Below are 12,018 nucleotides of genomic sequence, written 5' to 3' on the forward strand. Positions count from 1 at the left end.
AAGTACAATTTGTGCTATCTTTACACAAATATGTTACAACAATTTTCATTTTTTAAAAATATTAAATAAACTTTTTTAGATGATTGCATTGGATTTTCAAGAAGTCTGAACTTCTTTCTAAAATCAAGACAGTAAAATGTCATTACTCTGCTCTGAGATAAAATGTCATTATTCAAAAACTGTTTCAGCCAGCACATTCCTCCATAAATAAACGAAAAGATGTTTTGCAAATAACATATATAAGGAGCAGTTATTTGGCACTTGTATTCCAATTGGCTAAGTTTCCATTTCCCCTCCTTAATATCCCCCACGGTTACTACACAGTATGAACTCTGCCGCTAGAAATAAACCAAAAGGTCCAGAATCAAGGAATCACTTCAAAGTGGCCTCTTCGTCTACACCAATGTCTAGTCTAATTTACAGCACATTACGAATGGTTCTAACCTCCTCCCACTGAGTAAAGTCAGTTACTGGACCATTTTCCATAGTAAAGGCTTACATGAACCTTTCACAAGCCATGACTTGCTTTGGTTTCGAAGGTGTAACATATCCACATAGCCATCGGGTTGGAGAGCGCCAAGCTGGTCACATAAAATAATTTCACAAGCTTTCATAAACTATAGTAGAAAGCATATCAAAGCCTGATACAATATATAAATATAAATATAAATATAAATATATATATATATATATATATATATATATATATATATATATATATTCAAGTCACCAGTTTCTGCACCAAAATTTACATGACTTATACACCACTAGGTCTTTGGAAGATAAAGTGATATTCACCGTGATGCCGCAGACAGAGATCCATCTTGAGCTTCCTAGAATTGCAAGAGAACTGACTCGGAACCAGGAGAAACCCCAATGAAGGTGGGTTATCAACCTGTTTTGGAGTGCTCTTCGTGAAGGATTGTAATCTAACGGTACTTGCCTCTGTCAGAGCTTTTGCCATAAGATCATAGAAGAAACCTCTCTCTTCCGAGGGCCCAATCCGACTCAAAGTGACTACATTTCCCAAAGTTTCAACCTTATTGTTGAGAATAAATAAAGAACCATCTTGCTCCTCTTGAAGAATACAGAACCTTTCATCAATTCCTACGGTAATGGATATCGTGTGATCATACTGAAAACGTGTTGCAGAATACTTGTGTTTATCCCTGAAGTGTTCATATAACTCTTTTGATGAACCCTCAAAGTTACAATCAGCAAGGGGGCATGAACATGGTGCATAAGGACATATCTTCTCATGTTTCTGCTTTATACTATACCTGAATGCTTCTCTGCACCCATACTTTGTGTTTTGGCATGACACTTTGACTGATTCCAGAACCTTCTCAATGGCCCTGCAGCGACTATAACCAATAGGGGTAGCGCAGGATGGACATTTATTCCTAATTTTGATGCAACAGATCGAGCAAGCTATATGCCCATTCTCACACTGAATTGCCAATCAAGCGCACAAAATATTATCAGGCTGCATTAGATATATATAGAAAAAATGAATAATATACTTGCAAAAATATGGAAAATTATCAGACTCCGTGAACTTCATGCATGCCATGAATGATATGCTTGACAGGACATACAGCCCACACCATCCACCAAAACACCCTCAAGTTCAAAAGGAAAAATGAACATGTACTTTTGATCTAATTTTGCATAAGAAACTATGACAAACTTATAAAATTACAGCCATTACAAAATTCAAAGATTCACCATTAAGAGATTCACATGAAGAGCTAATTATTAAACATTTAAAAGTCATGATTTTTCTTCATGCTCATAAATTCCAGACTAATCTGGCATAAATATATCATGGTGATGTATTAAAGAGGTTTTTTTAATCTGGCATAAATATATCATGGTGAAGTATTAAAGAGTTTTTTTGAGTCTATACATATATGTCCAAGTACGTCCATAATCTTAAAAGTTAGAACCCAGACGCCTCACCCTCTCTCTTTCTAGTGCATGTCAAAGTATGAGAAACGCTTCTAAAAACACTTTTGCAGGAGTCAGAATGTGATAGTTGCATCGTTAAAAATAGATAGGAATCCCTATTCTTCCATTCTTGCTTATTCTTGACTCTTTCTAGAAACTTGAAAATCTAACCCTTCTTAAACATAAAACTAAGATCTCACAATTGGTTTTAACTTTGCAAGTCATCATCGTTAGAAAAAGGTTTCCAAGCAACCTTCCGAATGTCAGGGAGCTAAAATTCCAAGTTGACTTGGAATTGCAAATAACCTTTATCCTTATGAATCTTCATGTTTCTCTTTTCAGTAGGTACCACATACAGGCTTATGAAGTATTATCTCTTAGCAGTCCTAATAAGCCCCATCTAACACAAGATAATTGCTGCACGATTAAAGAAATGGAAAAAGGGAAAATCTTTGTTCAAAGAGCACTTTATTGCTAAAGACATACAACTATTTATAAAATTTCCTACACTGAGGCTTATATTAATATCTTAACAAGTCTGGACCTGCTAATCTAGCATCATCCAAAAACACTATAATGTGTTATCTGCATAGACGATGAATCTCAAAACAGCAATTAGATTTGACTTGCAATTAATCATTTCATAATCTCACCTTACAAATTCATGTGGGGAACAAGAAGTCCACATATTCCACATCATTCTCATCATTACATCTATCAACTTAAAACCCATCCTCCACCACTGAAGCTAATAGTCACTGCATGCTTCTTCAACATCCATATACTTCCTTACAGTAGTCTATAAATAAGAACAGACAGAAAACTCTAAATTCTAGTACCCATTTATAGAATCTAAGCGCATTGGCTAAATTAAAGAAACTTAACTTCTTCCCAAAAGTATCAAATCAATAAGTCGTACTAACTAATAACCCCAGAAGTCCAACAATCTAAGCTAGTTTTTCCAACAATAAGCACAAATCAAAATTCAAAGCTTTTCATCAATAACTACTCTTAATGGATTCATCGCATACACCTAGATCACACTAAGTACACAACCTTCAGAGATATAACTGTAAAGAAAGACAAGTTGAATAACAACCCAAATTGAAAATTAAGAAATCAAGATATATAATAAAATTTGAAAACCTTTCCCCAAAAAACAAAAATCCATGTGCAAAGATCAAGAAATTAAACAAAATTGGGAAACTTTTCACCAGCAAACAAAAACCCAGGTGCAAAATGTTTGTCTTAAAAAAAAAAAAAGACAACAACAAAAACTAAATCAAAATTCTAAGCGTTTCCCTCATCAAATCAATGATGAAAAAAATATTTTCACCAAAAACTGAAAACTCATATCCAAATCACAAAACCAAATCAAAATCCAAATCCTTTCACCAATAAAATCAACAAAAGAACCAAAATTTCAAAGCTTTTCACCTAACAAACAAAAAAACCATATCCATAATCAATAACCCAAATCAGAATCCAAAGCCATTAGCGGAAAACGAATACAAAAAAAAAAATGGAACCTGAAAAACTGGAATGGTCAAGGCCTCATAGCAGATAGAACAATCAAGAACTTCAGGGTCAGTTAGGGTAATAGAAATAGACCCATCTCTATTAGTCTCAAGGCTCATGGCTCCTTGCTCAGCCCCACTTTCCTCTTCTTCTTCGTCGTAGTATTCGTCTTCTTCTTCTTCTTCCTCCTCTTCTTCCTCTTCCCCTTCCTCTTCTTCTTCTTCTTCTTCTCTTTCGTCCTCTTGCTCTGCGTCTTCTTGAACAGGGCAGACTAAATCGGAAACGCGAACGACCCTTTGACGCTTAGCGACTCGGTTGCTTGGCCCTTCCCCATCTTCTTCGATCCCTACAGAGAACTTTGCCATTCTCTATTTTTCATTTCTCCTCCCTATAGTTTCTTTTTTTTTCATCTTATGTTTATTTTGTTCTCCTCCNTTTCGTGTAAAACAAAAACTTTAAATAGTACATAAATTTAATGTAAGTTGGTTGGAATTTCACTTTGAATGTATATTACTATTAATTTTGAACTTCTTAAACTTTGCAAGTGTATTTAGATGAAAATCATATGTTTATTTGACAATTTTGAATTTATCTCTTCAAAATTATAATTGATTAATTTTTTTGTAATTTTTACAAGTATAGTTTATGCATACCTTTTATGTAAAATATCCCATTAAAATTTATTGATGTTAAAATTTACTACATTATTTAAGAATTTTTTAATATTAAAATAACACTAATTTTTTATAGGAAAAATTTTAAGATAACTTGATTATTAACTATTTAAGTTTTTTTTTTTTTTTGAGATGCAACTATTTAATTTTTGGTATAATGCTTAAATAAGCTTTTAAACTATAAAAAAAATTCAAATAAATCTTATTCTTTTATTGTATTTAATTAAGTCTTTATATTTTTAGTTTGAGTCAAATAAGTTATTATAACTAATTATTGATTAATTAAAATATTATTTATTATTTTATATTCATATGACACTAACATAAGATTAATGTGGAAAATAAAAAATACCACATTATCATGTTGTCATGTTAAATTAGCAAGATACGTCATCTTTAATTATAATATATCAACATATCACATCATCATTAATTATAATATATTAACATATCAGTTCAATGTTATACGGTATAAAATGATAAATGACATTTTAACTAAGTTAATAATTGATTATAAAAATTGATTTGATTTGAAATAAAAATATAAAGACTTATTTGATTCAAAATAAAAATATAAAACTTTAATTGAACGCAATAAAAATATAAAAGTTTATGTAAATTTTTTAAAATAGTTTAGAGACTTTTTTATATATTATGTCATATTTTTTTCATTTATAATAAGTTATTTTTTTCTGTGTCTAATCTTATAGCATCTCTTTTACCTATTAATTTTAAGGTTGCTTCTATATGTTTCCCCTTCTTTTTCCTTCTACTTTCTAATACTGATTCGATCTTGATTCAATCTTTTCTTGATCTATGCATAGATATAAAATATAGACATTTACATTGCACTTTTAATCTAAGAGTATTTTGTCATCATCAAAAATAAAAAAAAATAATATTAACTCCATATATTTTTAATGATAAAAAAATTTCTCATTCATTGATGTCTAATTATGTTATTTAAGTATGCAAAAGAAAACTTAAATTCTTCAATTTATTTTGTTGTTTAAAAGCAAGTCATGAAACTTGCTCAATTACAAGATTAAGAATAAAATAACGAATAATGATTAAAGAAATCTAAGAATAAAGGTAAAAATTAATGTTAAAATAGGATAACGTATGATTAAATGATACTATTTGTGGAATGGATATCATGGGGTGTTAATCCTTTTCCGTGTTTAACCGTACACTTGAACCTAACTTTGAAATTTGTAGACCAAGTTTTTGTTCTTTAGATAAACTTAAAATCAATTTAAGACTTCGTCAAATAAAATGAATCTAATAAGTAACCAATGGCACCTAGATAAAGAAGATTGGTAGTAACTTTCAAAATTTTCCACATCGCACGTAGCGACAATGACCAACAAATATGACTGATGGAAACAATTCAAAAAGACACATAGAAACATCAAACTCCAACCTCTTAATACTTCTTAGTACAAAAAAATCATTTAAAAGTTTGGTAGTTGTGCATGATAGATGGACGCCAAAACAATTTGGATCTATTTTGATAATACTTGTTACGAGTTCTTATTTTTAACTTAAAAGATATACCTGATAAGAAGAAGAAAATCCTTATTTATAAACCCAAGATCCATCTAATTTCTTATCGATGTGGATCCATGACGCTTGGCACTTGGCAAGCAAGTGTCTATACAGCCAATAATTTTAGCTATTTAAACAAATAGTCATGTCTAGCTATTGAAACAAATAGTCATGTCTATTGAAAAACCAACCGTTATGATCAACAAACATGACTATTGGAAACAGACATCTATTAGGAACAGTTCAAAAAGACACATAGAAACAACAAACTACGATATCTTACTTCTTTCTCAATATTCTATAGATTTCTTCTATATCATTTTACTATAAAAAAATGATATAAAAATTTGATAATCTTGTCATTCACTGGTGAATACTGAGTTGATTGATTTCATCAATATGAAATGCAGTCAATCACTATGCTTCATTATATCCTCGAGATTATCAATTACAATCTTTTTGCACACTATCAATGAGGGTGAATAAAACCTTAAAGATAATAATATTTATACATGCCTTGAAGCTATGTCATTATTTCAGTTCTGTGCTCTAACACTTATAGGATTTTGTGGAGGAAGAAAGTTATACTAGATCCTATGTATCTTATTTGTTAAAAGAAGAAACAATTAAGAATGTTTTGCTTCAATGTGAAAGGGTGAAAGTTGGGTGGTTTGGTATTGACTTAAGATACAAAGTGAATTAATTGACCATCACAACCTTTGACAAATGGTTAAGGAAGATTCTTGACATGAACCAATTGAGTGATGAAGACAAAGTAAGGTTGCCAATAATTATAGCCTTTACGTATATGAAAATTGAAAAACTAGGTGTAAGGCTTGTATAAACGGAAAACCTTCGATGTGATGCTGATAATAGTAAGAATAAGAAGGGTTATAACTGAATATGAGGCTTTAATAATGTAGAAAAGAGAGGAGTTGAATGCAAAGCATAAACTAGAATTACAAAATAAATGGGAAAGACTTAGAAAAGGAAGGGTTGAAGTGAAGACTAATGGAGCCTTTAGTGATAATTCCCATAAGACTACAGTTGGAATACTCATTAGAGAAAATAAGAAACAAGTTTTATGTGGAACATGGAAACAATTAATTGCAAACTCAAGCATAGAAGCTGATGTAGTGTGGCAATGAGAGATGGGCTTAAGTTAGCTGAGGAGGCCAACTTTCAGAAGATTATATTGTAAATAAACTTTGAAGTGCTGCACAAGAATTTCAAGACAAGATGAACTTACTCAAATTGGAAACCCCACCCTTGGTGATAGATATTAAGACATGGTTTTAAAAGTTTGAAAATGTGAAATTGAGTCGTATTCAATGAAAGGCCTCGCTACTTAATCAAACAAGGGGATGTGTCTTATCGACTCGGTCAATGTGCCCTATCCTCCTTGGTGCATATGTCATTGATTGATTCCTCGTCAATAAGAGATGGAACGAATCTTGGTTCTTCCATTTATCGGACATATTTTTAAGTTTGAAAAATGAATTCGTTACAAGTAATATTAGAACAAATTTATATCTTCACTGATGTGGAACCCATGAAAGATACCAAGGCGGAAGTAAACCCAAACCACAATATAGTCCTTCTTCTTTATACAAAGGTGTTACACAATTGAGTGGAGTAAAATGTAATGGATCTCATATCCTTAAATAAAGACATTCTTCCACTTATTAAATATGTTTTTTGGATTAAAAACATAAGTCAAAAATTTAGGTTACGTAGAAGGGGTAGACCTTCTCAATTTGTCCCTAGAGAATATTAGGGTCATCTCTATGTGACCAAAAATACTTTTTTTCATTTGCAACAAATCAGTACAATTGGATTTTTTTTTTCAATAATGAAAGTTTACAACTTTTATTGCTCATATCCAAAAAGCTTAGACCTAATTTTTAATTTGGTACTATATTTAATCCAAAGATAATTGCTAGAACCTATAAGTTGAATCGTTTTTTATTAAAAAAAAAAGCCCAAAAAACAATTCTATTATTTATTGTCAAGAAAAACAAGGCAGTTTACCAAATTCAAAACGACACCGCTTTTAATATCCAAAGCATCCTCCCCGACTCCCCAATTATCCCAACCCGTTATTGCTTCTCTTCCTTTTCGACTACGTTTCCAGTTAAACAAACGACAGACAGAAACCAAAGACAAAAACAAAGAAAAAAAATCCCATCATTCGTAAGAAAACCATGGAGATGAGTTTAACCCACATAGCCAAACCACCTCCATCTCTTGTTAACAAACAGTTTCTGTTTCCAAATAAAAGAAGAGAAAAAATCATATGTGTCAAGGCTTTGAAGAGTTCATATCGGAAAACAGCAACTTTATCCAGCGACTGGGATGTCTCTGATTTATCTGCTCTTACTTCAGCTTCAGCTCCAGCTTCGTTTTCTAGATTTGAAGAGTTTGATACTACCAACATGCTTCTTCGTCAAAGGATTATCTTTTTGGGTTCTCAGGTTTTACTCTCTCTCTCTCTCTCTCTCTTTCTTGTTTTCTATTGCGTTATTAATTTAATTTGGAAAGTGGGTTTCTTTTGTTTTCTTACGAGTACTTGATTTTTTCTTCACCTTTATATTTCATTTGGGAAAGTGGGTTTTTGGTTTTAAAGGATTAGGATTGTCAATTGTGTTTGTCTTCTCGGTTTCTTCAGTTTCACTCTCTTTTGATGTTGTAGAATTACTTGCTTTTAACCTTTATAATTCACTTTGGAAAGTGGTTTGTTTATTAGTGTCTATTTGCGTAGTATTCTTTTATGGAAGATATAGGAAGTGGGTTTACTTCTTTTCAGCATTACTGTACGTTAAAGGTTGAATTTTCTGAGATGGGTTATGCTTGCAAGTTTAGAGGATTTTTCCGTTTTATAGTTTTGCATTTGAAGGTCTTGATGATTGTTTTGGCTGAGTTTTGAAATTTCTGAGGTTTGAATCAATTTGTTCTTTCATTGATGCTGAGCAGGTGGATGACATGACAGCAGATTTGATCATTAGTCAGCTGTTACTTCTGGATGCTGAAGACTCTAAGAAAGACATCAAATTATTCATCAATTCTCCTGGTGGCTCTGTGACTGCTGGTATGTCTATTGGATTTCTTCCATATGCTTGAATCCCTGTTTCCCTCCTCTTGGTCTTGCCTTATTCATAAGCATCAGAGTAAGCTTTTGAATTGAACAAAATGCTTTTAAATATTTTGAGTGTGGGTTGTTGGAATATTCTTCATAATATACAACAAGGCAAGCTCCTAAAATTCCTTGCTTGATTAGCTTCAGGGTAGTCTTATGAGTTGTAAATGGTCCTGAATGGTATTAGTTGAAAAAGAAAATGTCTAAAGGATCAAGTATAGCATAAGAAACGTTACTTCCTGATTTTTATTTAGAAACCGAGTTTTAAATGTTGGGTTGAGCTCATTTAAATGAACCTTAGGTTTTCCAATAAGCAAAATTTCCCTTGCAATTTGTTTACCCCTATTTTTTCTTTCTTTCATGCATTATTAATGGTTCAAGTGATGGATGAAAAAAATATTTTAAAAATGGTTTTCATGGAACTTAGCTGATATTTTTAGTGGATAAGCATAGACACGGTTTACAATGATCATTTGCCAAATTTGAGCTTCATTTCCTCACCTTCATATTATTTAGATGTCTTGTTAAATTGAAAACTTCATCAATTGGGTAATTGTCATTATATGCCTATTGGCATCTGATTCAGTGAATCATAAGTACCATAAGGGCTCGTAGACCTAGCTGAAATGTTGGAGGGGCAGTGCAGCAGAATCTATTTCTGGTTGTTTAAGATGGAATTGAAAAAGGTAAAAAAGAGTTTCATGAACTGGAAGTTTGGTGGCGTTGTGTTCATGTTAAGTTTTTATAATGTTATCATGCGCTCAGCTGCATGGGTCTTTTTGTGTAGCATTTAGGAACTTCATTTAAGTAGTTATAGTTTACTCAAAAGCAAAAAAAAAAAAAATGCTGTGGTATATAATTCTATGGAGCTTTATCAGTTCCAAGTTGTGAGAATTGGGTTTGTGTTAGTTAGCTGTGAATGCAAAATGCAAAATAATCTGGGAGGTGGCCTCTTTAAATTTGCAACTTTGTGGTTAGAATATAGTAGTACGAGAAAATAAAGGTGCTAGAATTACTTAATCAGCTGCAATAAAGGATTCATGTAGATGATGCAAATATATAAGATGTTTGTGTGAGTTGAGTATATCTAAGCAGCTTGTGGTCACCCTTCTGATTATGTCAACCTTCCCTCATTGATTGATGCATTCAGGAATGGGAATATATGATGCTATGAAGATGTGCAAAGCAGATGTTTCAACTATTTGCCTAGGGCTTGCCGCATCAATGGGTGCATTTCTCCTTGCTTCTGGTACAAAAGGAAAGAGGCTTTGCATGCCCAATTCGAGAGTGATGATTCATCAGCCACTTGGAACTGCTGGGGGGAAAGTAAGTGCTTGATCCTCTGCGTAATTTTGTAAACATTGATAAGAATTATACATCTTCATTTCAGGGGCCCTTTGGCTCTATTTACTTTTTTGTTTGTTTTCATTAATAATTATGACATGCTTGTCTTCAGATTTCAACTGGAAAATTTGTTGTAATTATTGTTTGTTTTCATATGAAACTTGACATGCTTGTATTCTGATTTGGACCTGCAAATTTTCTTTGGTTGATCTTCTATTATCAAGACTAAAATTTGAATCATCATTAGTGTGGGTTTTGAAATGTGCTTCAGATCTGAATTCTTATTCACTTTGCTTCCAGAGAACATATTAATGCATGAAGGGGAGAGATGTAGAAATGGAAGGAAAAGGGCTGTGGCTCAAATCTATTAGAGATTTGTTTGCATTATTTTTGATAGAGTTAATTGAGCTTATACTGCCAATTTGAGTGCTTTCACATTTTGTCAATATGGATCTTTTCTGCTAATTCTGTGTTGTTTAATTTACATGCTAATATGGCAAAGAGGAATGATATATGATGATTGGAAAGGGTGATTAGTTGGTGTGTGTTTCTGACATATATTAATGTAGGTGGATATTTTTTAATGTGTGCGTAGCAAATATTTGAAAGCAACTTTTTCTTTTGTTTGATTTACATGCAAATATGCTGAATGAGAACGCTAAATGTAGATTGCTTTCCTTAATGTGTTGGCAAATTATTTGGATGCGACTTTTCCTTGTTGTTCAAGAGTAACTTTCTTGCAAGATGTAATTACATTAACCATTGGAAAAATGTAGTTTTAAGTGGCAAAAGCTGGAGCTCAGTTGAAAAATTCTACTCAATAGAACAAGTCTAACTTGAACTCAGCTAGTAATTTGTCTGGCACATTATAAGATGAATGTTGATTTAGAAGGGTATGATCGTCTGTAGCTAGTTAATTTCTGGTGGTTTCTTTTAGTCACACTAGACTGTTGCATGTGATTCCAGGCAACAGAGATGAGCATACGAATAAGAGAAATGGTGTACCACAAGGTTAAGCTGAACAAGATTTTATCGAGAGTTACAGGAAAGCCTGAACAACAGGTTGGGCATTTATTGATATACCTTCCAACATTCTTCTATTTTCTTGCACTTCATCCTATGTTTTTCTTTTCAAATTTTATTATCTTCACTATCGCTGACTTTGCAGATTGAAATAGATACAGACCGGGATAATTTCATGAATCCTTGGGAAGCTAAGGAATATGGGTTAGTAGATGGAGTTATAGATGAAGGCAAGCCAGGGTTAGTTGCACCAACTGCAGATGCAACTGCGCCACCAAAAACCCGAGTATGGGATTTGTGGAAAGTTGAAGGGAGCAAGCAAGCCAAGAAGAATTTGCCTACAGAACATAAAATTTTACAGAATGGAAATAGGGGAGGTCAAGGAAGTGACGGGGGAACAGACTCGGAGAAGGAGAAGAGAGAGCCTGCTCCTTCATGAGATTTGAGAGATATCTCAACTAGTTTGTGTGCCTATAGGTCATCCTGTGTTGTTTCTCACAATATGCTTTTGACAATGTAAGATTGTAACAAATTTTTCAAAACTCAAAAGGTAACACAAATTTATTCATATTTTTTATTGACCTCAATGTGCCTCTATATCTGCTTGCTATCTGCTTAATAGCTTAGGTTCACAGTGTCAGTGACTTAAATTTAGTAAACATCAAAGACATCAGATTATGGTTGCATACGGATATGGTTGTAGCATTAGCATATTGTGACTATTGAGATCATCTCTCAGCAGATGCTTAACGATGAAATACTCCTTTTGTGTAATGTTATAGGATTTGAGTTTGAAACAGCTATCACCATCAACATCATTGAATC

At 32.6% G+C, this 12,018-nt stretch overlaps 2 protein-coding genes across 2 annotated transcripts; one reads left to right on the plus strand and one right to left on the minus strand.

The window, feature by feature from the left end:
• Window positions 138-3,889, minus strand: LOC18601940 (E3 ubiquitin-protein ligase SINA-like 10). Its single transcript, XM_007033042.2, has 3 exons — window positions 3,480-3,889; window positions 799-1,450; window positions 138-581 (listed from the first exon to the last, which is right to left on the minus strand). The coding sequence occupies exons 1-3, from the start codon at window positions 3,831-3,833 to the stop codon at window positions 496-498; spliced, it is 1,092 nt and encodes a 363-aa protein (XP_007033104.2). The 5' UTR covers window positions 3,834-3,889; the 3' UTR covers window positions 138-495.
• LOC18601941 (ATP-dependent Clp protease proteolytic subunit 3, chloroplastic) lies at window positions 7,792-11,881 on the plus strand. The gene is made up of 5 exons (XM_007033044.2): window positions 7,792-8,164; window positions 8,664-8,778; window positions 9,977-10,152; window positions 11,137-11,232; window positions 11,339-11,881. The coding sequence occupies exons 1-5, from the start codon at window positions 7,895-7,897 to the stop codon at window positions 11,630-11,632; spliced, it is 951 nt and encodes a 316-aa protein (XP_007033106.2). The 5' UTR covers window positions 7,792-7,894; the 3' UTR covers window positions 11,633-11,881.

This window comes from Theobroma cacao, chromosome 4 (genome assembly GCF_000208745.1).
Source record: "Theobroma cacao cultivar B97-61/B2 chromosome 4, Criollo_cocoa_genome_V2, whole genome shotgun sequence".
NCBI classification, from domain to species: Eukaryota; Viridiplantae; Streptophyta; class Magnoliopsida; order Malvales; family Malvaceae; genus Theobroma; species Theobroma cacao.